This window comes from Pinus tabuliformis, chromosome 5_1, assembly GCF_031772625.1.
Source record: "Pinus tabuliformis cultivar Carrire ecotype Pingquan chromosome 5_1, CPIR1, whole genome shotgun sequence".
Lineage (NCBI taxonomy): Eukaryota > Viridiplantae > Streptophyta > Pinopsida > Pinales > Pinaceae > Pinus > Pinus tabuliformis.
In genome coordinates this window covers 917,359,697-917,385,070 of record NC_142305.1, presented here as the reverse complement: position 1 = coordinate 917,385,070, position 25,374 = coordinate 917,359,697, and the positions used below count along the sequence as shown (strand labels likewise).

Sequence of the window (25,374 nt, the reverse complement as noted above, 5' to 3'; positions counted from 1 at the left end):
TAGGCTCCTATCACCCGATGCCTCCGGCGCTGCATAAACTGTGGCTCTAACGACTGTAAGGTCACTATGTTAACCACGAAAGAGTTGCTAAGCTCCTCAAGCTAGATGAGAAGGGCGACCTTATAGGTCTATCAACCAAGCTTATTCTTGGAGGTAAGTTATTAATGCAAATTAACTTAGCATGTGATGCAAGGATGAAGAGTGAGTCTTAGGCTAAGATTTGCTTAATGATTTAGTACTTAGGTTATAATCTTGAACTAAAGAAACAAGTACTTGCCAATGATAGCAAGAGACAATCTTAACCATAAGAGAATGTGCTTGATGATACAAGTGCCAACAAGATGCTAGATGTATGCTTTAAAAGAAAGAACGACAATATGCCAAAGATTCACAATAACCATAAGCCAATGCTGACAAAAGAGACAAGATCACTTATCCACCAAGAACAATTATCCATTGATTCCTTTTATAATATTAGCAATGTTCTTTAATTAAGAGCCCAAAAACATAACGCCAATTAGATTTTCTCAATGCCAATGATTTCAAACGCCTAAGAGAACAAACTACTTTAATGCCAAAATATTACTCAACACAATGCAACTTGAGATTAAAGTGCTTTTGAAGAACAAGCTTATTTAAGTGCAAGATTAGAGATTTTTGGGACCATACAAGACAATGACGGGTTAGTGTATTAGCGATAAGATACTTCACCTACTTGTCCACTTATGCAATCAATACTTTCAGCTATTGTTATGGAGCATGAAACAATGAAAGCAACAAATAAACTTTATGATAGTTGTAAATTACTTGTGTTTTAGTGAGCAACAAATGAATGTAATATCCTAATGGAAATATAAGTAATAACAACCATAAATTTCTTACATGCAACCAAAAATCAAAACACTGCAAAATATTAGCACATTAACAATTTATCCCCAAAGAAATTGAGCCATTTTATTATATATCATGGTGGGAGTACAATAGGTAAGAACAAGTGCACCTGGGCTTGCCAAAGGCAAGCTAGACAAATCCTAGGTGAGAAAACAAGGTGCATAGATGATGGGAATTGACTTCTCCTCTATGCTCTGTGTTGCAATTGAGATCTGCACTACTTGCTGGAAAGAGACCTCTGTTTGAGCCCTCTAGACTGCTGAAGAAATTTTGCCAAATTAATTTTGGCCTCTCCTCAATAAACCCAGAAAAACCCAGAAAGGGTTTGTCCTAGTTTTGATGCTCCAAAATTGACCCCAAAATGCTTGGCCCTCCTCTGCTGCTGGAAAATGTCATCTATGATAGTTGGAGCGTTTTCTGCGCCTCAAAGGCTAGGAAATCTCCTCCAATTCCCCTCCAATCAAATCCCAAACAGTCCCAGCTCCTCAATCCCTCTAACCAGGCCTCCCCACAAACAACTCGACAACTCCCTGTGCAGTCATGGGGAAAATGACGCAGGCCCAGCCACGCCAATTCGTTCTGTTGAAAAAGGCACCATTGCTCTTAGAAATTTCCTCCTTCCGAAAAGTATCTATGTGAGGAAATAACCTAACAATGACAGATCTCTTCCCTCCGACACAATACCTCTCCAAGCCCTGTGTAGCTCCCTTTTCTGCGTCCCACTGATGCCAAAAACTCATGCTACTTCGTGGTATCCTCCTTGGTACCCTAGGTTGGCAATCGTGGTCCATCAAAGAAGAAGGTGAGATTTCCCCTTGGAAACCTCTGGTGCTAGACAACATGTATGACTCAGTTGAACAACTTGAGCAACAATGTGTAAAATGGCAAATTATGGAAAGTGCTCTACACTGCCTTCAACCCCCTATTTATAATTGTTACTTCCCTTTCCTTGTGGGTCCTTTAGCCAACTATTTCGACCCCCTTCCCACACAATTGACTTTTCCTCCAAGGGGTGCGTATTCCATGAGGGGTGGCCCCCACATTCCACTAAGGTTGGAATTTTCGATTTCTCCTAAGTCCCATGTACCCAAAATGTCTCCAATACCCAGATTACAAAATTGTGCTAGGCTTAGCACTTCCCCAATAAACTCTGTTAATCCTATTAAATGAAAAATCAAAATTGGGGATATTACAGTCCTCCCTGCCAAAAATTGCTTGTCCTCAAGCAATGCCTGAACAAGCATCCTCTCTAGCTGTTGATCCCCACTGTCACTGCAAAATGTGCCAGGGTCCCAGATGCGCCACTGAATCTGTAATATTCCTAATTAGCCATGGCTAATTAGAATATTCAATTTTGCCTTCTATATTTATTTGTAAATAAAAAGGTGAGGAAAAGGGGACATAACTCACTTTTAGAATAAAAAGTCACTTCCTAGTAGCACAACGGTGTGACTTAAAGGGGAGCCAAGGGGGCCAAAGGACCATGCAGAGATGGGGCCCACACAGACACTTGGAGGGACTGCGCAGATGGAAAAGGAACACGTGGCAAGAGGGGATTACGCTGGAGGAGGTGAGCCTTGGGATTGGGAGAGGCCAATGCTATAAAGGAGAGAGGAGCCCCCTAATTTTGTCATTCGATTATGAGCATTTGAGCTAGTCACTTCGACTTGGAGCACGCTGGCTGTTTACCCTATTTGTAGCACTGTTTAGTGCACTAAGTGTCTCTGTTCGGAGATCTCACCCTTAGCCCCGGGGGACTTCGAGTGCCTACTCGGGCAAGGTATTTTCAGCAGTCTTTTTGCAATAGTTTTGATCTTTGGCATTGAGGTGGAGCTGAGCGTTGGGAGACTGTGCAGTCTTGAGAGGGAGGGACGCAGTTCTTCTGGGAGCAGTGACGGGTTGAGGATTTGTGGAGGAGTTGAGTTGGGATATTGAGCAAGGGATCAACGCTTGCATATTGGAGGGGTTTGGCAGAGTTTCAGGCAGTATTTTGGAGGATTCTACTCAGTGGCAGCGCAGGGCCTTGAGGGATTGCGTGATTCCCCAAGGGGGCGATTTTCGGGGGTCGGCCATTTCAGAAAAGCTTTCTGGGTTTTTTGAGTAGGGGCGGATTCCAGAGTTTCAGCATTTTCTGAGGAGGGGAACAACCCCAAATCCTCATTTGATTTCCAGCAGTAGCAGCAGCACGACAGTTTCCCAGCAGCATCCATGCAGAGGCCATTCCTTTGTTATTCTGAGTGTATTTCTTCACTTGCCTGGTGCAAGTCGAGGTGCCATCCTTCTGATCACCTCCTGTACTCATTCCATTACTTAGTATAATAAAATGGCTTAGCATTTCTCGAGTATCTGCTTATATTTCATGCTTATATTATTATATGTTACACCATTGTTATTTTTATCATTTTGAGTTTCCCGGTTATTATATTATTTGTGCATATTTGGTTGGAGTTTACTGGGGTTTTGGGGAAAATCTCTGAAACGGGATATTACAGTGGTATCAGAGCATAAATCTGCCACAGCCTGTGGAGCTAGCAATCTATGACACCGGGGGAAAAGCCCTACATCTGTTACAAAGGTAGGAGATACAGAGACGCTAGGCGTAGGTTGGAGAACACCTACGGAGAGGGAGACTGTGTTCCTGTGGTGGACGCAGGACAGGAGGAGCCTGTGGTGGACGTAGAGCAGGAGAATCCGATGGCAGATGATGACGGGAAGAAATTTGCGGACATGCTCCTCAAATTAGTGCAGGATCTGTCGAGGCAGATCGAGGTGATGGGGCAGAGATTCACGGCAGTGGAGGCTAGACAGCGTGAGAGCCCACGAGTTTTCCAGGTTGGAGAGGGATCGGGTGCATCTCACCATTTGCCAGAGCAGGGTGCCACTCAACGTGATACTACTCAACAAGTGGCCTCACATGCCCCTATACGCTCTACCATGCCCACTTTCCTAGGAGCAGATACGGGGGCTGGAGCACAATAGGAGGCAGAGCCCGGTCATATGGGCGATTATTTTGCGGAGTACCAGGCCTATGGGCAGGAGTTCAAGGATGCTCTCTCATTCAGAGACTTTGTTCAGCTCCAGCGGGATAGTAGACCCCGCGACCATCACAGAGGATACCGGCATTATCACGATGGAGACACCCACCGCACTGCTAGTAGATTTCACTTGCCTACGTTTGATGGCTCATCAAACAGTTCGACAAGGTCTTGGGTGGAGAAGCTAGACATCTATTTCCAACTTAACTAGATGTCAGAGACAGAGGCCATCAAGGTGGCGACATTACATTTGGATGGTGAGGCCCAGGATTGGTGGTTCCATGGGATGGTTACACTCGGGCATTCCACAGTGATGACGTATGCCGAGTTCACCAGGAGATTGATTGGGAGGTTTGACCGGAGGGATCCGGAACAACACGTTGTTGAGCTGACGAGGCTCAAACAGATAGGGAGCCCAGAGACCTACATTGCGGACTTTTTGAGGTTTCAGTGATGGTGCCAGATCTATCCACGACACAGAGGATCTACATGTATGTTGAGGGGTTAGCCGAGCCACTTCGGGGTCTAGTCAGATCCGCTAGACCAACCACCCTTCAGGATGCTATTAGCAGGACCCGGGACTTACAGGATGTCTTACCTAGGACTCGGATACCTTACCCCCCAGCGACAGGCTTTTTAGCCTAAGGGGAAGGACGTGAGGATTCTGCCTCCGAAGGGGAATCCAGGACGGGTACAGATTGATGATGATGCCAGGAGGGAGTTGAAGAAGAAGCGGTTGTGCTTCACCTGTCAGGAGTCGTGGGCACTAGGACATAGATGTGCTGCTGGCAAAGCACATTTTATTGAGGTCTTTTCTGAGAGTAGTGGGGAAGAGGATGAGGAGGATGATGTGGAGGTAGGAGATAGTCATGCCATGCAGGGTCCCTTGCCGCCTCCACCACCAGCAGCAGGTGGTGCAGCTTTTGCACCTACTGGAGGAGCCCTTGCAACATTGCGAGGAGTTCCCAAGTATTTGACGCTGTGCGTACGGGGGACAGTACGTGGCCAGCGAGTATCAGTTTTGGTTGACAGTGGGGCCACCCACAACTTCATCGATGCACAGATGGTTGAGCGGAGAGGTATATCGACAGAGAGCTTCGATGGATTTTCAGTTTTGGTCCCAGGAGATCAGACCATGGTGTGTGCTCGTTATGTTCCAGAGTTATCAGTGACGATGGGCACCTACACACTGACTGACCACTTCTTCGTGGTCAATATTCCGGACACCAACATAGTACTGGGTGTTCAGTGGCTCATCACTCTAGGGAAGGTCACTACAGATTGGAAGGCCCTAGAGATGGATGATGAGAAGATAAGGAGGCATGAGAAGATACGGGGACAACACACATACCCGCCTCAGATTGTTTCAGCTCATCGGATGGAGGCAGTCTTCCGGAAGGGAGACATAGAGTGGGCAGTGGAGCTGCGTGCATCAGAGGCAGGGACTACAGGGCAGACGGTGCACCCAGAGATACAGGCCATCCTTGACCAGTATGCCACAGTGTTTGGGGAGATTCCACTGGGACAACCACTGGACCGGGGGTTTGAGCACACCATTGAGCTTGAGCAGGGCATACAGGCAGTGATTACTACCCCCTATAGGCATCCCAAGGCCTATCGGGATGAGATTGAGCGGGCCATTCAGGAGTTGCTGGCTCTTGGGCACATTCGGCCGAGCATGAGTCCTTTTGCTTCTTCCGTGGTGTTGGTGAAGAAGAAGGACGACACATTGAGGATGTGCATTGACTACAGGGCCCTGAACAAGAAGACCCTGAAGAACAGATACCCCATACCCAGGATCGATGAGTTGAGAGGAGCACGGTTCTTCTCAAAGATTGATTTGAGATCTGGGTACCATCAGATTCGTGTGAGGGAGCAGGACATTCCCAAGACCGCCTTCAGGTGTCACTATGGGCACTTTGAGTTTTTGGTGATGCCCTTCGCGTTGACCAATGCCCCAGCTACATTTCAATCTTGCATGAATCACATCTTCCGCAGTCACTGAAGGAAGTTTGTGTTGGTGTTCTTTGATGATATCCTCATTTACAGCAGGACTTGGGAGGAGCATCTCCAACACATTGAGACAGTATTGCGCATCTTGGAGGAGCAGCAGTTCTATGCCAAGCTCTCCAAATGTGAGTTCAGGTTGACGGAGATGTTATACTTGGGACACATCATAGGAGTGGACGGAGTGAGGGTCCACGAGGAGAAGATCAGGGCCATCAGAGATTGGCCAGAGCCGAGAAATGTGATGGAACTTCGAGGAAAGGGGCATTCAGTTGGTCGGATACAGCGCAGCGAGCCTTTGACAGGCTCAAGGAGGTTATGAGCAGCTGCCCAGTGCTTGCATTGCCAGATTTTACGCAGCCATTTGTTTTGGAGTGTGATGCGTTGGGATAGGGGATTGGCGCAGTGTTGATGCAGGGAGGTCGCCCTATAGCCTTTGAGAGCCGGAAGCTCCTTCCGCACGAGAGGTTGTATTCTATATACGACAAGGAGATGCTAGCCATCATGCATGCATTGGCTAAGTACCAGCAGTATTTGGTGGGTAACAGGTTCAGGGTGAGGACTGGTCACAACATTCTTTTTGGAGCAGAAGCAACTACAGGAGAGGCAGCAGAAGTGGATCAGCAAGATCCAAACATATGACTTTGATATTGAGTATGTCAAGGGTAAGAACAACGTGGTAGCAGATGCCCTTTCACGAAGGCTAGCCACGTTGTCTCTTATGAGCTTAGATGCAGACTAGAAGGCTCGACTCTTAGTGGAGTAATCCAAGGACAGATTTGCATCTAAGGTTTTGGATGGGCAGGTGGCGGATGACAGGTACAGGGTGGTCAATGAGATCATCTACTACAGGGACTGGATCTTCTTGACTGAGGGGTCTTAGCTCAAGAAGAAGATACTTCAAGCGTCACATGATTCACCATTGGCAGGTCATTAGGGGTTTACCAAACCTACAGGGCCATTAGAGAGAGGTTCTCATGGAAGGGCCTCAAGGAGGACGTACTCTAGCATGTCCGAGAGTGCGATGTTTGCCAGAGGAACAAGGGGGAGATGAACCATCCAACATGACTATTGCAGCCTCTTCCCATTCCAGAGGGGAAATGGGAGTGTATTTCGATGGACTTCATCACAGGGTTGTCCATGGTACAGGGCAAGGATTGCATCTTTGTCGTCGTTGATCGGCTGACAAAATACTCACACTTTTTCGCCATATCCGCACACTACACAGCAGTGCAGGTGGCCGAGCTGTTCTTCAGAGAGATTTTCAGGTTACATGGTCTTCCCAAGACCATCACCAGTGACAGGGACAGCCGTTTCATGGGCGGATTTTGGCAGGAGCTTTTCTGGTTGGTGGGGACGGAGTTGACACCGAGTACCAGTTATCACCCACAGACGGACGGGCAGACAGAGATAGTTAACAAGTGGCTGGAGGGCTACTTGTGTAACTATGTCAGTGGGCAGCAACGAGCATGGATGAAGTGGCTGCATATGGGGGAGTACTGCTACAACACTACACTTCACATGTCCATCGGTATGTCACCATTCTATGCTTTGTATGGATATCATCCTTTATCTTTTGCTGACATGATGTTTGGTGATAGCAAGGCTCCGAGAGCCAAGATTTGGATCCAAGAGAGTCAGGATATTCTTCGAGCTCTCAAGGATAACATGGCTACAACGCAGAACCAACAGAAGTTGTACGCTGACAGGGGTTGGGTGGAGAGACAGTGTGAGGTAGGAGACTTGGTCTACCTATGATTACAGCCATACCGATAGTCGTCACTGAAGCAAAAGGGGGCCAAAAAGCTCAAGCCCCGCTTTTATGGGCCATACAGGGTGATACGTAGGATTGGACAGGTAGCATATGAGTGGGAGCTGCCCCAAGGCAATAAGATTCATAATGTTTTCCACATATCATGCCTGAAGAAGGCGTTGGGATAGCATGTGACAGTGACAGATGAGCTACCACCCACGGATGATGAGGGGCATTTGGTGTTGCAGCCAGAGGCTATTATTGATACCAGGGAAAGGCAGCTATGGAGCAGGACGGTTCGGGAATTCTTGGTGAGGTGGAAGAATTTACCGGATGAGGATGCCACTTGGGAGATTGAGAAAATTTGCAGCATCCATCACTTCAGTTGCTTGAGGACAAGCAACATTTTGTCGGGGGAGATTGTAATATTCCTAATTAGCCATGGCTAATTAGAATATTCGATTTTGCCTTCTATAATTATTGTAAATAAAAAGGTGAGGAAAAGGCGACATTACTCACTTTTAGAATAAAAAGTCACTTCCTAGTAGCACAACGTTGTGACTTAAAGGGGAGCCAAGGGGGGCCAAAGGACCACGCGGAGATGGGGCCCACGCAGACACTTGGAGGGACTGCACAGATGGAAAGGGAACACGTGGCAAGAGGGCATTACGTTGGAGGAGGTGAGCCTTGGGATTGGGAGAGGCCAATGCTATAAAGGAGAGAGGAGCCCCCTCATTTTGTCATCGATTATGAGCATTTGAGCTAGTCACTTCGACTTGGAGCACGCTGGGTGTTCAGCCTGTCTGTAGCACTGTTTAGTGCACTGAGTGTCTTCGTTCAGAGATCTCACCCTTAGCCCCGGGGGACTTCGAGTGCCTACTCGGGCAAGGTATTTTCAGCAGTCTTTTTGCAGTAGTTTTGATCTTTGGCATTGAGGTGGAGCTGAGCATTGGGAGACTGCGCAGTCTTGAGAGAGAGGGACGTAGTTCTTCTGGGAGTAGTTCTGGGTTGAGGATTTGTGGAGCAGTTGAGCTGGGATATTGAGCAAGGGATCAACTCTTGCATATTGGAGGGGTTTGGCAGAGTTTCAGGCAGTATTTTGGAGGATTCTACTTAGTGGCAGCGCAGGGCCTTGAGGAATTGCGTGATTCCCCAAGGGGGCGATTTTTGGGGTCGGCCATTTCAGAAAAGCTTTCTGGGTTTTTTGAGTAGGGGTGGAATTCTAGAGTTTCAGCATTTTCTGAGGAGGGGAACAACCGCAAATCCTCATTTGATTTCCAGCAGTAGCCGCAGCACGACAGTTTCCCGACAGTTTCCCAACAACATCCACGCAGAGGCCATTCCTTTGTTATTCTGAGTGTATTTCTTCACTTGCCTGGTGCAAGTCGAGGTGACATCCTTCTGATCACCTCCTGTATCATTCCATTACTCAGTATAATAAAATGGCTTAGCATTTCTCTCTGCATTTCTCGAGTATCTGCTTATATTTCATGCTTTTATTATTATATGTTACACCATTGTTAATTTTTATCATTTTGAGTTTCTCGGTTATTATACTATTTGTGCGTATTTGGTTGGAGTTTACTGGGGTTTTGGGGAAAATCTCTGAAACGAGATATTACAGAATCGTCCCTGACCTCCGCACTGTCTTGACATGAAGGAATCCATCAATACCAGGATCCCAAGCCATCCTATCCAACATGAAGCTCCCTTTGCTCCACTCACAATCCTGCCCGGTATAAGTACCAAAAGCCCTTTGCAATACCATCAATGAGTAGGGGATCATGATAATGTGGCACTATGCCCAACTCATCATGAAGCTGCCCTACCACGTAGTCCATCCCATGCACTCCAAGAGTAAACTCTCGAAGATACCACCCAATCCTTGCAGAGATAGCGTCTCGCTCACATGAGCTTCTCCTGATATCATCTTGCTAACCAACCTGCCATGCTAATGAAGTCCCCCACTCCATTAGTGACTCGCTAAAGCCCAATGGAAGATCTGCATGATCTCCCCCTGTAGTAGCCAACTCATCCCTAAAGGTTATTGAGCTGTGAAGAGTTGTAATGCTCAAGTCCCCCGCTAATCTCAGAGAGGTGCCACTGCATTACTCTGACTATGACATACTCCCCATCGTGTGTGGACTGTATTCTCCTCTCCTGGGGCCTGGAGGCGAATAATCTGTGAAGGCCAAGCTCATCCTGCCCGGGCATCTCCATGATGCCAATGTCTACCCCTCCACTGCCAATCTCGACCCTGAGCAACAACAGGATAAGTCTGCCTCGCCATGCAGTGGAGGTCTCAGTGATCCCCCATGTGTCAAACCCAAGGTGAACTGGATCACCCTCTGCCATGACCTTGCTCATCACAAAGTGGAGTGATCCACTTGCCAACCAGATCCCTGGATCCCCCAACCATACTGGGAGCTCATAACTCCCACTCCTCACGGGATGTTGCTGCGTAGCGCTGCTACTTGCTAGAACCCATTTGGCCCTCATCTCTGAACCTTGTATGTATCCCATGGGTGGACCCCAAGTATCATGAGTCTGTCCCATGCATGCCAACTTACCCTACTTTTGCCAGACCACACAATGAAATCCGCTATCCCAACTCCTAATCATACACCTGGACATTGCTCGGAGTCTGGGTACCCTCTTGTAGACAAAGTCTACCATCCATCGTCTCTCAAGCTCCTGTGACACCTTAGACTGCCTCGCCAGAAATGCATCATGCAGTTCCCTCGTAATCGACTCCCCACATGTGAGCTCAGGAGTGGAACCTATGCTACCTCGGCAATAAGCCACGTCGTCCCTAAGCCTGTATTTCTTAGCTCGTGCCTCCACCAAACGTCTCAACTTTTGAATTTCTAAGTATTACCTGTTAGAAATTTTATCTGTATTCTCTGGTTTATTTCGCCTACTTGTTTAATTACTAACAAGTTATTTAACCATATAAACATTGAAATAAACACAATACAGTCTCAACCATCTATAGATCAACAGCTGAAAGAAATAGACAAACACGCAAGGGACACCGTTATTTTGGACAATCATCCCCAAAAAAACCCAACTTGGGAAAATTGGTGCAACAATTTTGAGGGTTTTTATTATTAAGTAGCTTTTCTGAGTACACTGGGTGCCAAACTTGCTCACCCAACAGAGAAAAAATCTGGCAGTAGTACCTCTCTTCAAAAGCAAATATTGTGAAAGTCTGCCCCACGAAACCCTCTCCAGCATAATCTGAAGCACTGCGTAAGCCTGAAACCCTCTGCGTCAGCCCTCTGAGGCTCTGCGCAGCCTCTCTGGCTCTCTGTGTCACTCCTGCAGCCTCTGCGTGGATGACGCAGGCCCTTCTAGCCTTTGTGTAGTCACTGCTGGCCTCTGCATGGCTCCCTCTGGCTCTGTGTCTGCCTCTCTGCCTTTGCGCTGGTCTTCAGGCACTATCTCTGCCTCTCTGCTTTGTACTCACTACCCCTCGCTGCAACTCTAATCACTGATTCGATTTCTCTTAGCAAACCCTGCTCTAGAAAATCGAACGATTGATCACTCTGGTGTATCTCCAACTAACCCTCAAGCCTCCTCTTATACTTTTTCTGTCAAGTCTTCAATGGCCGTCATTACATCTCTAAGCAACAAATAAGATTAGATTTGGCTTGATCCATGTCATTTAGAACCTTCTAACCCAATTTTATATTAATACCCATTAATATTTTTATTTTCCTAAGTTTAGACTTAGGAACCCATTAAAAATATTAATTATTTTAATATCTCTTTCACCGAGTAGAATTTCCCCAAACCATTTTTGGGTCTTGGAGATTTCATGTGCTTTAGCCTCTCCACCAATTTTCTGGCTAGAGCATATCCAATGCTACCCCAAATCAACATCAACTGGAGAGTCTCCTCCCCGCCCATGACACTTGGTGTCTCATCCAACTGCCTAGGGTGGTCCCCCCATGTCCCGCCCCCTGAACGAAGAGCATCGAGGGGTAGCAACTAAATGCCATACGATCGTAAGCAACATTGGAGAGTGATGGGTGGATAGGTCCCCAAGGGGGTGATCAAGAGTCTGCAGGGGTACTGAAGAATAACCATATGGATTCCCCTCTCTCTGCCTCGAATGTGCTGATAAACCAATTGAAGACCTATCTTCGCTGAACATGGTGTCCTTAGGAGCTCAACCACGTCCTTGTCGATCCTGGGTGAGCTGCACCTAACGGTACACCTAATGTCCCTGTCCACAAGTCTCATTGGAGGCAACGCTCCAAGGGCTTGTTGTGCCGCACCATATGCCACTACATAGCACCAAGTACCACCACACTCCTTGGTATGCCACTGTATGCTACATTTTGTCCTTGTACACCACAAGATATCCCCGACTACCACTATATCATCCTGTACTATCCCATGCCTTGTGTCAAGGCACCAGTGACTCCCCGCGTTTACTCAATGCGATGTAAGACACTCCTACTCCACAACGCAATCCAACACACTACGACACACCACCATGCATCTCCATGCCCACCTACAGACCATTGCTCAACGCTAGATGCTCCCACACATCCCTGGATGTGATGGCCTAGAGTTGTGTCCTTACATGTTGGCCGACACCCAATCGGTATCATCACCTCCACCGTCGCATCACCATACCCTCCGATGAATGGATCTCCCCTCCCAATCCTCCTTGAGAGACCCAAGAAGTGAATCTCCCTATGTGTCAGTAGCAATGCCACCACTGCTCTGCTCCTCTGCGTCCTCTGTGCCCCACACAAATGTGAAGAATCCCCAGCTCCATACAAGGCACCGTCTGGTGGCCTGCCAATGCCACCTCCTCCGAAAAACTCCTTCCAGAGTACGCTGATCATCCCTTGATCTCGTGTATAATCGTCATACCAAATCAACCCAAGGAGTCTGTCCATAAATTGGTTAGCCACTATTGCTGACTGAAACTCCCCTAGAGGATATAAGCGCTCAATTGCTAAGTCAGCTGTACCCTCCAGGTCATAGTCAACCAACATACCTGGGAAATGATAGGTAGTCCCACCCGGATCATAATGGTAGTTTGGGCTTCCGGTATCCCCAGTGCCTAGAAGCTCCTGCTGAGCTACACTCGGGTCCACCACCATCTCCATAGCCCACTCCATTGGTTACCAACTCAGAATCTCTCGCCATCCAACCCCAAGAGAGGGATCGAATGCACGAACTCTCGCACATAGAACAACCCCAACATGCGGATGCTGCACCCTGTGCAACTCAGGTCATCTCATCCCGCTATCCAGGTCAACACATGAGATCTGACTAGGTAGCTCTGTCTCTCTCTCTCCAATGGGCAAAGGTGACCCAACAATGCTGCTAGCCCCGTCTATGTATGCTTGAAGAGGGTTGCTCCGACTCTCCAATGTGCCCTCTAACTGTACCATTAGGGAATCCAACCATTCCCCAATGTGAGCCAGCTTGGTCGCTGACTCGGCACAAACCACTCTCATGCCCTCCAGCTCCTCGTTCTGCAGCAGAATAGCCTCTCGTACTGACGTGGCCTTCCTTTTTAATGCTAGAAGGTTGGCCTGAAACTGATGACACTACTGTGTGCGACCATTGTCCAATACCTCTGTATCTCCGGGCGCCTCATCAAAGGTGGATACATCTCCTAGCTTCTCACACATCCGTTTTGTGCTGCTATCACCCAAAAACTTGGACACAACCCCGATCACCACCTAAACGAATGACACTACTGGGGTATGCTCTACTCTCTCCGCTAAGATGTCAACCGACACGGTCAAGGGAGTCTCCAACACGGGTGACCCCTGCATCACACTAGGTGTATCTACTTGCTCCCCACAATCCTGTGTAGATGGTTGCACCCCCACGACCTGTGCAAATCTAGTGTCTCTTCTGTAAGGAAGAGGATAGATCTGGTCTGACACCTTCATCAACTAGGTCAAGAATTTGCGCATATTAAATCCCCCTTGAGCCATGGGTCGTCTATGGTTTAACCCATCATTGTGTATACATGCACAAATCTTCCTTGATCTAGTTGGTTGCCCCACAGCTGGCCAAGATCATGGCTTTGATACCACTGTAATATTCCTAATGGAAATATTAAGTAATAACAACCATAAATTTCTTACATGCAACCAAAAATCAAAAAACCACAAAATATCAACACATTAACAATTTATCCCCAAAGAAGCTGAGCCATTTTATTATATATCATGGTAGGAGTACAATAGGTAAGAACAAGTGCACCTGGGCTTGCCAAAGGCAAGCTAGACAAATCCCAGGTGAGAAAACAAGGTGCCTGGATGATGGGAAGTGACTTCTCCTCTATGCTCTGCGCTGCCCTTGAAATCTGCACTGCTCGCTGGAAAGAGACCTTTGTTTGAGCCCTCTAGATTGCTCAGAAAATTTTGCCAAATTAATCTTGGCCTCTCCTCAATAAACCCAAAAAAACCCAGAAAGAGTTTGTCCTAGTTTTGACGCTCCAAAATTGACCCCAAAATGCTTGGCCCTCCTCCGCTGCTGGAAAATGTCATCTGTGATAGTTGGAGCGTTTTATGCTCCTCAAAGGCTAGGAAATCTCCTCCAATTCCCCTCCAATCAAATCCCAAACAATCCTAGCTCCTCAATCCCTCTCACCGGGCCTCCCCACAAACAACTCCACAACTCCTTGTGCAGTCCTGGGGAAAAATGACACAGGCCCAACCACACCAATTCGTTCTGCTGAGAAAGGCACCATTTCTCTTGGAAATTTCCTCCTTCCGGCAAGTATTTATGTGAGGAAATAGCCCAGCAATGACAAATCTCTTCCCTTCGACACGATACCTCTCCAAGCACTGTGTAGCTTCCTTTTCTGCGTCCCATTGATGCCAAAAACTCGAGCTGCTGCATGGTATCCTCCCAGCTACCAAAGATGAGTAGAATTTGCCTCCCTAGCATGGCACTCGTGGTCCACTGAAGAAGAGGGTGAGATCTCTACTTGGAAACCTCTAGCGCTAAACAACACCTGTGACTCAGCGGAACAACTTCAGCAACAATGTGTAAAATGGCAAATTATAAAAAATGCTCTATGCTGCCTTCAACCCCTATTTATAATTGTTACCTCCCTTTCCTTGTGGGTCCCATAGCCAACTATTTCAACCCCCTTCCCACACAATTGACTTTTCCTCCAAGGGGTGCGTATTCCATGAGTGGTGGCCCCCACATTCCATTAAGGCTGGAATTTTCGATTTCTCCTAAGTCCCATGTACCCAAAATGTCTCCAATACCCATATTACAAAATTGTGCTAGGCTTAGCACTTCCCCAATAAACTATGTTAATCCTATTAAATGAAAATCAAAATTGGGGATATTACATTTTTAAACATAGAATCTAGATTCTAAAAGATGAATGGTAATATGAAGTTTTTATTTTGTCATATATATATGTGTGTCTGTGTGTCGTTTCCTTGCCATATTGTATCTAGATTTTTTGAGCCGTATCTGTTTCAAACCCCATTTCCATATCTGTTTCAGTGCAACTTAGGGCACATGCCCTCAAAAGGTGACCTTTCTCCATAAATTAAGGGAATTGAGGGACTTTGGCACAACATTCAACTTTCGAAGGCCCTTCAAAGCTCCTTTTCTTCAACCAATTCTGAAAATGTTTGCCAAAGCTAGAAAGTGAGCTTCAATGGCCCTACTCCAACCTCCATGTCATCGTACAAGCTATGTCATAGGGTTTGTTGGATATGAACCTTGAGGTTCGAAATCCGGTGAACCTCATAAAATCTATAAAATTTCGGTCTAGTTCGTTAGGTTTGAGGTTAAGCCACATAGAAACATCCTGGGCGAACAAGTTACAAGGCATAAAAATACAAGTTCTTTAGGTTCAAGCCTCAAGGCCAAGCGGCATAAAAAAATAAATGTGTAAAATTCTATTTACCAAAATGAATCTATCGTCTTGATCCTTAAACTGGAAATACAGTGCACTTAAAGGGCCTTTGACGTTGTTTATCAATCACAAGTCAATTTGTATGATGCATTTTAATGTCAACATAATGTGGATTTCGATGGAAGTTCATTACGTTAGAGGCCAACCCAGACAAAAAAAACCTTGGGATAGGAGGTTATAGGGCAAACAGATTACAAGTTCGAAATAAAATTGCAGGAATTTGCGTTGGGGGGCCAAAATCGAACGCGAGTTACAGTTCTAGGTTTGGGTTACAAGTTATGATTATGGAATTGAGTAAATGCTATTTATTCTTTCCATTAGAGAGAACGCATGTTATAAATTAATAAATCTAGTATATCATATATATATATCTATATATATAATATTTTGAGAATTTAAAATATATATATGGACGAATCTAATGGTGAACCTTAACTGAACCTTACAGACAAATTCAAATTCAAATCAAACTTAATTGTTGCCGAACTTGAACCCGAACCCAAACCATGTCACATTGCATACAAGTAGACACAGAGTCTATTCCAAAGTGTTACTCCTTCCACTGTTTGTGACAACAACAATTCCAAGTTCTCTTACAAAGATGTAAGGGCTTCAAAGCAACAACCCATTCTTTCTTCATTTATGATCATAAGGGCTTTAATTTTGATAACTCAACCTTCAAAAGTGGATGTACAAGTCCTTATAGGCAATATTTCACCTCCAATGGCCCTGCAGCCATATACATGTCATCTAATGATCTTCAAGTACTTCCATCTCTAAGGCACCTTATGAAAAGGCTAAGGCTGGCTTGATGAACTTCATTAGTTGCCCTTTCATTTTATTTTTAATTTTTTACATAAACAATTTTCAAACTTCAACATCAAGTTGGCTTCCAAACTTCTCTTTTTTCGTTGGCCCTACCCAAAATGTCAATTTTTTACACACACACAAGGCTTCTTTGTACCAATTCTGTCCAATAAGGGAGCGCTTTGTTGATTTTTGGTAGCATCGGATGTGCTCTAACCCTCAAAATTTGCAGGGAGGCTAGGACACATGTATTCCAGAATACCCAGAAATTGTTTTGGGAAATTCCACCCGGAGACATTTTTATTAAAATAATTAATTATTTTTAATGGATGCCTAAGTCTAAACTTATGAAATTAAAATAATCAAAGGGTATTAATAAAAATGGGTGTGAATCTTCTAGAAAAAGACAGAGATCGAGTCAATATGATCTGAGCCATTGATTAGAATTTAATTTGGGCCGTTGGTTATTCAACGAGAAGATTATAAGAAGGACTTCGATGGGCATTTGGAAGACACATTGAGTGAAATCAAGAGATCGATTTCTCAGGAGAGTAGTGCAGCAGTTGTCAGAGAAGTCATCGAGGAGATTTCTTGTAGTGAGGGGCAGGGATAGTTTTTCGGTTGGAGAGTTTCCTGATCCGGGGATACATTGCAAAGAAGGCAGAGAGAGATTGAGAAGCGGCAGCGTAGAGGCAGCATAGAGCTTCAGAGGGAGTCCGAGATTCAACTAGGAAGTCGAGTTCCAAAACCAAAAGTCGGGATGTTAGACCAGAGGGCGAGAGGAACAAAGTTCTAGACAACAGAGGATCCGTGGAAGAGGTGACGCAGACCCCAGAGAGGCTGACACAGATTTGTGTAGGCTGACGCAGAGCCTGCGTGGGGCCAGCCATCCAGGGCCTGGATCAGTGTCGATTCGCTAGTGATAGTGTGAGGCATTTCTCACTAATTTCTTTACCAGCCAGATTCTCTATATCGGATAGCCAGTAAGGCATCCAAAGATTGTATTTAAAAACTACTGCATAATAATACAAACCCTCAGTTGTTGCACCGATTTTCGCGCATTGGGTTTTTCTGTGGACATTTGTCCAAAAACAATGGTGTCAATTGTGTGTGTGGTTATTTCTTCTTGCTCAGTTCTTGTTTTCGCATATAATTTAATTAGTGAAGGCTATAGTAGTATTTACTTCGATATTTACAGTGTGACACAGTGAATAACTTGCATGAATTAACAAGTAGGAGAAGTAATATCAGTTTGCGGCAGTAGGGATTTGCGTCTCCAAATTTTCACATGGTATCAGAGTGTAGGTGAAGCAAGAGAGCAGATCGAAAGAGCCCAACGTTGAAGAGAAGGAGGGAGATCGAAGTGCTGCATAGGTAGCATATCAAATCCCCAAAGGGATTGCGCAGTCCAGGTCAGGAGGGCAAGATTCTCGAGGAAAATCTCTCTTTGAGTGAGTTGACAGAGGTAAGATTTCCAGTTCTTTATTTGTCAATGGTAGAGGGAGCAGTGCAGCAGCAAATTCAGCGCAGAGCAACGTTCAGGCGGGACGCAGTTTTCTGCAGTGTTTGCTGGGTTAGAAAAGCGTCAGAAGAAGGAAGAAGACACTTTTTGAGGGAATTTCTTCCTCAGTGAATTCCAAGCCAAGGAATTCTATTTCTTAGTTGCTGAGCAGCAGTAGCGAGGAGCAGATCTACTAACTCCAGCAGGGAGTGCGTAGGCTAGCCTAGTAGCTGCGTAGAGAAGAGAGGGAGCAGTTCAACATTTGTTGGCAGAGATGGGAGCTAATGGGCTGAGAGATCAAGATCGATTGGACGAAGCATCCAACTATGTGATCTAGAAGGATAGGATCTCCTACCTTCTAGATGAGCGTGATCTCAAAGCTTATGTTGATAGTGTGGTAGTTGTACTCGTCGATGCAGATCCGCTTAAGAAGTACAAGGCTGAGATGGCGAAGGCCAAGAGGTTGATCCTCGACGGAGTGAGGGATCACATTGTATGTCACATTGTTGGCAAAGGGATGACCAAAGAGATGTGGGATGCCTTGGCTACATTGTATCAAGGATCTTCTGAGCAATGAAAGATGTATTTGGAGGAGAAAATGAGATCCACGAGGATGCAGAAGGGGGAACGCATTGATCCGTTCCTATCGAAGCTTGAAGAAGTCCGAGATCGGTTGGTAGTTGTAGGATCAACGCCTCAACCTACAAAGATGGTGAGGTTGGCCCTAAATTAAGTCTCAGAAGAATGACAAGTATTTGTCCAAAGTATCATGGGCAGAGAGAAATTGCTAGATTGGGAAGGGATGTGGGCCGCTCTTCAATAGGAAGAGATGAGGCGAGACTTAGTCAAGTGCAAACTTGATGGCAATAGCAACAGTGGGACGAAGCCCAAGGAGGAGGAGGAGAATGTAGCCCTTGCATCAAATGGGCAATAGGAGCAACGATGGCGGAAGAAGGACATCTCTAAGATTAGATGTTTCTAGTGTGGTGAATTTGGTCACTACGCTACGCAGTGTCCTCCCAAGAAGAAGGACAAGGATGAGAAATATGATCCGCAGGCTGCAACTGCAAGGATCAAGGAGGAGGAGTTTGCCATGATTGCCCAAATACCTCCAGGGGAGAGGTGGGGTGATCTAGTACTGTAGTTCGAAAGAACTGCAGATGGGTAGGATCCTTGAGGAATCCACCTCTTGGACCAATACCTTGCTAGGGGAGACCATATCAAAAGTAGTGGGATGGGCCAGTGTCAATTGGTGCAAAGGAATGCCAGAGTGACAGTTGCAGTGGCTAGGAGCGCCAAAGACTGAGCAATGCAAAGCAGAGTTGGCAGAAGTGTAGAGTCAGCAGCAACGCAGAGACTTTAGAGGGTCAGCGCAAAGACTAGCAACAGTAATAACTCCAACAACAGATGCATCACGCTGAACACCTTTGGTTTAGTATTTTGGATGTTTTTCTGCTGCAACAGCAACAGAGTTGCAGTACAAATGCAGTTGGCAGTAGCATGTAGAGTCAACAACATCACAGATGCAGCGTTTGTGCAGTAGTTAGTGGGCAGTGATGTCAGACATTAGCATCACAGAGGGAGTTGTTACAAAGTCAGGGTGATGCTTCAGTAGGTTGCATTACTAGAGCACATTCCTCGCTAAGAGGGAGTGTTGATTTCTGGTAGCATCGGATGTGCTCTAAGCCTCAAAATTTGTAGGGAGGTTAGGACACATGTATTTCGGAATACCCATAAATCGTTTTGTGAAATTCCACCCGGAGATAGTTTTATTAAAATAAATAATTATTTTTAATAGATGCCTAAGTCTAAACTTAGGAAATTAAAATAATTAAAGGGTATTAATAAAACTGGGTGTGAATCTTCTTGAAAAAGATGGAGATCGAGTCAATATGATCTGAGCCATTGATTAGAATTTAATTTGGGCCGTTGATTACTCAACGAGAAGATTATAAGGACTTTGATGGGCATTTGGAAGACACATTGAGTGAAATCAATAGATCGATTTCTCAAGAGAGCAGCGTTGTAGTTGCCAGAGAAGTCATCGAGAAGATTTCTTGTAGTGAGGGGCAGGGATAGTTTTATGGTTGGAGAGTTCCCTGATCCGGGGATACATTGTAGAGAAGGTAGAGAGAGATCCAGAAGAGGTAGCGCAGTGCCACGCAGAGGTAGCGTAGAGCTTTAGAGGGAGTTTGAGATTCAGCCGGGAAGTCGAGTTCCAGAGCCAGAAGTCGGGGTGTGAGATTGGAGGGTCAGAGGAACGAAGTTTCAGATAACAAAATATCCGTGGAAGAGGTGACGCAGACCCTAGAGAGGCTGACGCAGAGGCTACGCAGAGCCAGCGTGGGGCCAACCATCTAGGGTTCGGATCAGTGTCTGGTCACCAATGATAGTGTGAGGTATTTCTCACTAATTTCTCTGCCAGTCATATTCTCTATATCGGATAGCCAATAAGGCATCCAAAGATTGTATTAAGAAACTACTGCATAATAATACAAACCCTCAGCTGCTGCACCAGTTTTCCCGCATTGGGTTTTTCTAGGGACATTTATCCAAAAACAACGGTGTCAATTGTGTGTGTGGTTATTTCTTCTTGCTCAGTTCTTGTTTCCGCATATAATTTAATTAGTGAAGGCTACAGTTGTATTTACTTCGATATTTACAGTTTAATACAGTAAATAACTTGCATGAATTAACAAGTAGGAGAAGTAATATCAGTTTGCGGCAGTAGGGATTTGGGTTTCCAAATTTTCACACGCTTCATTACCAGGTCCAAGACAAGCCTCCTGCAGCTACAAATCTCACTGGAGCATTCTGTCTTTTGATGTCTTGGTAAGGTACTTCCCTTTTTCCTTTTTTAAAAGAGATTTGAGGTGAACTTATCAAATCTGCCTTTTCACCCTGTCCACATATATGTCCAATGAGGCATATAGACATCTCAGCCCCCATATAATATCAATTTGCAGACCTGTTATGTTTATGCATGCAATGTAGCTCATGTAATGGTCTTCAGAGGTTGTTGTATAAAGAGATCTTTCTTATATCCTTCCCCAGGCATAGCAACTGTCATTCAATTGCCAGCAAATACAGTCTGTAAATTTGAGAACACTTCCTAAGCATTGAATCCACATGTCCCTGAATCTTGTAAAGGGTTGTCTAGGAATACAGTCCTTTTTACAGTTACACACAGAATTGTACTTCGGCCACGTACAATTCAGAAACACTCAATCCTTCATCAGGAGTAATGAAGGAATTTGTCAAAATTTTCCATTGACAAAATTGGTGGTAACTTTGCTAAAGTCAAGAAAGAAAGTATCTGCCCTTCTGTCAAGAAAGCATGGAAGAGATACTACGGTGAGCTAATTTTTAGTTTTAGAACTGAATAATCTGTAATTCATGAATTACTTTCTTTAAGATGTTTTTGGTTATAAAATTAGAAACATTAAATGTGTCTTTCTGTCCTTTCTAAATTTTTGACTAAGTTGAAATTCCATATTCTTGAAGTATATCAGAATTAGCATTCTGCATATAAATGACAAGGGCTAAGAGGAGAAGATGGAAATAATGAAAGATATATTTTCTTTAACTATCTTTTACTAAAATCAATTAAGTGGAGTCCAAGAAAATTTAGCATAATGTGCATTTTTCATGCTATACGTAATTTGTCCTTCTCATTAAAGTTTAGTAGACTTGCATTTCCCATGGAGAGATTGCTTGCTGATCATAGAAGGCACATGCTGGCTTTGTGCTATATCTAAATTTCTTTTTAATCCATTTTTTCCTTGAAATATTTCTTCATTAGGTGATGGATGGAGAAAGAGGAAATGAGTACCGAAGAAGGTTACTACCTACTTACAAAGCAAACCGAAATAGGTTTGTACCATTGACATCAGCTAGTCGTTGGAGTTCTTCTAAAAATAAGGATGTTGACTTACGAGAAGCCTTACCCTTCATAGAGGCCTTCCTTTGGGAATGCAATGTACCTGTAAGTTTATTTGACAGGTTCACCTGAAGACTAAATTTGGAATAATTTATTCTTGTTCTGCCAAAAACATTTATTTTATCACTTAAGAATTCTTCCACCCACCAAATACAACAAAAACTATTAACAGAACAACAAAAGCAAAATGTCATAGAAATAGAAATGTCATTGTCTAGCGAGAATGCTAAATATGTGATGCAGTAGTATTAAAATCGTTCCCATGCATGAACCAATTAGAATCTTCCATATGAAATAAACACATGAGATGAATTTTATAACCTACTATGGATATTTTTATTACAACCACAATTTCATAATATTTGGATAGGCTGGCCAACAAAGCATGTTGTGAAACATAGAGATCGATACAAAATGTTCCAAAAGCCTACACATGCATGGAAATCACTGAGGATAAATTCTTTTGAACGATAAATAGGAGAGATGCGAAACAAAGAGATTGATAAAGGATGTTCCAGAATCCTACACATGCATGGAAATCATTAAATGATAAATTCTTTGAAAACACCAAAGATGAGGGATTCGTTGGGACAATTTAATAGTCTTAGATTCTTTCAAGACCTTGGGGAAAATTATGTGAGCCTTACAAATAATTACTTGTATATTGTAATTAGTCTAATGGTTGAATTTATGATATTCATTTATTTATTATGCACACTCTAGGGATTTTGAGTATTTAGTCATAGTGGTCAAATAAAGTGACTAACATATTTTTTCTTTTGACGCTCTGCATATATTACTTCATAGACAATGAAGTATGTCATGGAACATAAAATTACATCACATGAACAATTGGGCTATTGGCGAAATACTGGCCCCCAAAAGTAGAAAATGAAAGCATATGCCCCTGTGCACCAACTAGCAGTGTTCCATGTGTTGAAGAAAATGTAACTAGGATCAGTATTTATACATATAATTTTGATCTTTGTACTTGTAAAGAAAATAAATATTATTTTTGAGAATTATAAGAATGAGTTTCTTGCTCATTCCATAGGTCTAGGAAAGTCAAAGAGTCAAAGAGCTCTTCCTGATCATTTATGTAATGTATATGAGTCAACCTAAAGTCAAGAACAGCCCTCCAAGACCAGCACAATCCTCTTGAAAACAAGCAAGCAAAACGATGAAAAGAATAGTCAAGTCAGCCAGTAAAATTGACATAAAGAATAGACACGTCGGCTCACATGAAGTGACACAACAATTCATTAACTCATGTCGGCTTGCATCCATGGACGTACAACTATAAATAGGAAACTGGGGTCACCACAAAAGAACACAGAAGGATCTCGCATACCTCTGAAGAAACTCGGATAAGTATAGCTCTGGATTTCTCATATTTTAAGGAGCACTCTCTCGGATAAAGAACAGTAGAGATACCTTATTGGACTCACCTGAAATCTCGTCAAGAAGTCTCAGTCTCCTTGTTACAGGCCTCGGTGCATTACTGAAGCAGCATATTTCGGTGTCATGATAAGTGCAGTCACAAGTATACACCCTCGGCAAGAAGGATCCCTATCAAACTCTTTCTCGGCCTTCATATACCATAAGCATAGTCATGATTTTGATAATTACTGTCTCGGAATATACATAATAAAGAAGATTGATGTGATCTCTATTGCAATGCTCTTTTTGTGGAAGAATTCTCTGCAAAATTTCTGGCCAAGTAACTCCTTTTTGTTGGCTCTATTCAGCCCCACGATATGTCTTCTGCGTCTTTGGAGAATTACGCCCCCTGCCAGAGAATAGCTTGCAAATTCAACTCCTCAAATGCCCAAAACAACCTCTCAATGGCTCTCCTAGGGTGACACTCAAAGTTCACAGAAGGTAGAGTTGGAATTTCTGCCTAGAAATCCCTTGTGCTAAGCAACACGGGTTGTCTTGGCCAAACAACTCAAGAGAACTAATGTTGAATTGTAAAATGACCAAAGGATACCAAAATGAGTCCCTCAAGATCTATTTATAATTTGTTGGCCTCTTCTCTCTCTTGTGGGACCCACTCTCCCTAATTCACACTTCCTTCTCTTTTCTCTCCTCCAAGAGTGTGAGTTCCCTCCTTGGTCAAATTTCTCTCTCTTGTGGCCCCCACATTCCCCTATAGCTGCAATTTTCCTTTTATCTCCTAAATCCCAATGCCGGAATATCTCCTCTTTCCAAAATCGTCTTTGATGCGGAAAATCAAAATTGGGGGCATGACAAAGCATGTTCTTCATGCTTCCAGGGTTCTTTGAGTCAAAAAGAATATTTTTTATGAGTCAACTTAATGTACTAGAGTCAAGCCCCATTTGAACTTTTAATAAGAGATGGAAAAATAATTTTATTCGAGTCATAATTTTCATTTTTGTCCTGACAAGACCAAGTTGGTCCTACGTAGACAAGTCAGCCTTGGAAGGGATTCATTCGACCTCTTGGATATGTATATACTATAAATAGAGGACAGTTCGTCCTCAGTTGGAGAAAAGCAAGCAAATTTGACTTTTGTGCCAAGAAGAGAGAGAAAACCAACGAAGAAAGTCAAGAAGAAGAGCTAAACTCGAAGGAGAGAGAGCAAGGGTCATAGGAGGAAGCATTTTAGCCACATGTCCGAAAATCTGCCCTAATTTCTGTCATATGTACGAAGTTGCAGGAATTGCAAGGGCCAAAAATTGCAAACCTAGTTGCAGGGACTAAAAATCGGAAATTGGACCAGATTTGGGAAGCTTTGACTATTGTTGACTTGAGTTGACTTTGACTTGTTGGAAGAGCTTGGAAGGAGGGCTGACTTGGGTCTTGTGGGAGGTCTTGGTCTTGGATTTTGGGTCTTGGATTTCTCACTTTGATCTGATTCTATAAGAAGAGAAGATTTGATTGGGTTTTCCCCTTGGAGGGGTTTTGCCCTAGCTTGGAGCCTACATCTTGTGTTCATTGTCTTTTTGTGATCTTCATGGTTTATGGTTTTGGTAATTGTTTGATGAAAAGAACATAATAAAAGTAATAATAAGCCAACATATCTTCACAAGCAATTATCAAGTAAAGAGAAATCACCCTAATTGCTGCCCTATTGATTTCTCAACACAAAGTCTACATGGCAAGAAGGACTTATCGTTGAAGGACAAGGGAAGAAACTTTTGCACTCATTGCAATGTGAGTGGACATTGGATCGAGAAGCATTGGAACCTTAATCTGCAACTTCGCCCCAAGAAGGACAGGAAGGTTATGCAAGCACCTGTGAAGGAAATGGCAGCTCATGAAGAAGGTCAACACACTGTAACAATCCATGAAACAACTGATGAAGAAGGTCAACTAAAGAAAGAGAGCCCATTAACCAAGTTGGGTTAGAGATGGCTAGACTATTTGAATAGTTGATTGCTGCAACTTTTGTAAGTCACATGTTGTATATGAAACCCCATAGATGGGCTGTCAGGCTAGGCAGTAACTCCACAAAACAAAAACTGATTCGTGTATTATTCCATAGGTAGG

At 44.2% G+C, this 25,374-nt stretch overlaps 1 protein-coding gene across 3 annotated transcripts in view; it reads left to right on the top strand.

Moving 5' to 3' along the window:
* LOC149167789 (5'-3' exonuclease family protein) overlaps positions 1–25,374 on the top strand; it is an 87,645-nt gene that overhangs the window by 20,858 nt on the left and 41,413 nt on the right. For 2 of the 3 annotated variants that reach the window (XM_089433154.1, XM_089433155.1), the window contains exon 2: positions 21,724–21,906. The exons of the other annotated variant lie outside the window; for it this stretch is intronic. In XM_089433154.1, the coding sequence (XP_089289280.1) occupies positions 21,724–21,906 (183 nt within the window). The remainder of the gene's footprint in view (positions 1–21,723; positions 21,907–25,374) is intronic. 3 annotated transcript variants of the gene reach the window in all.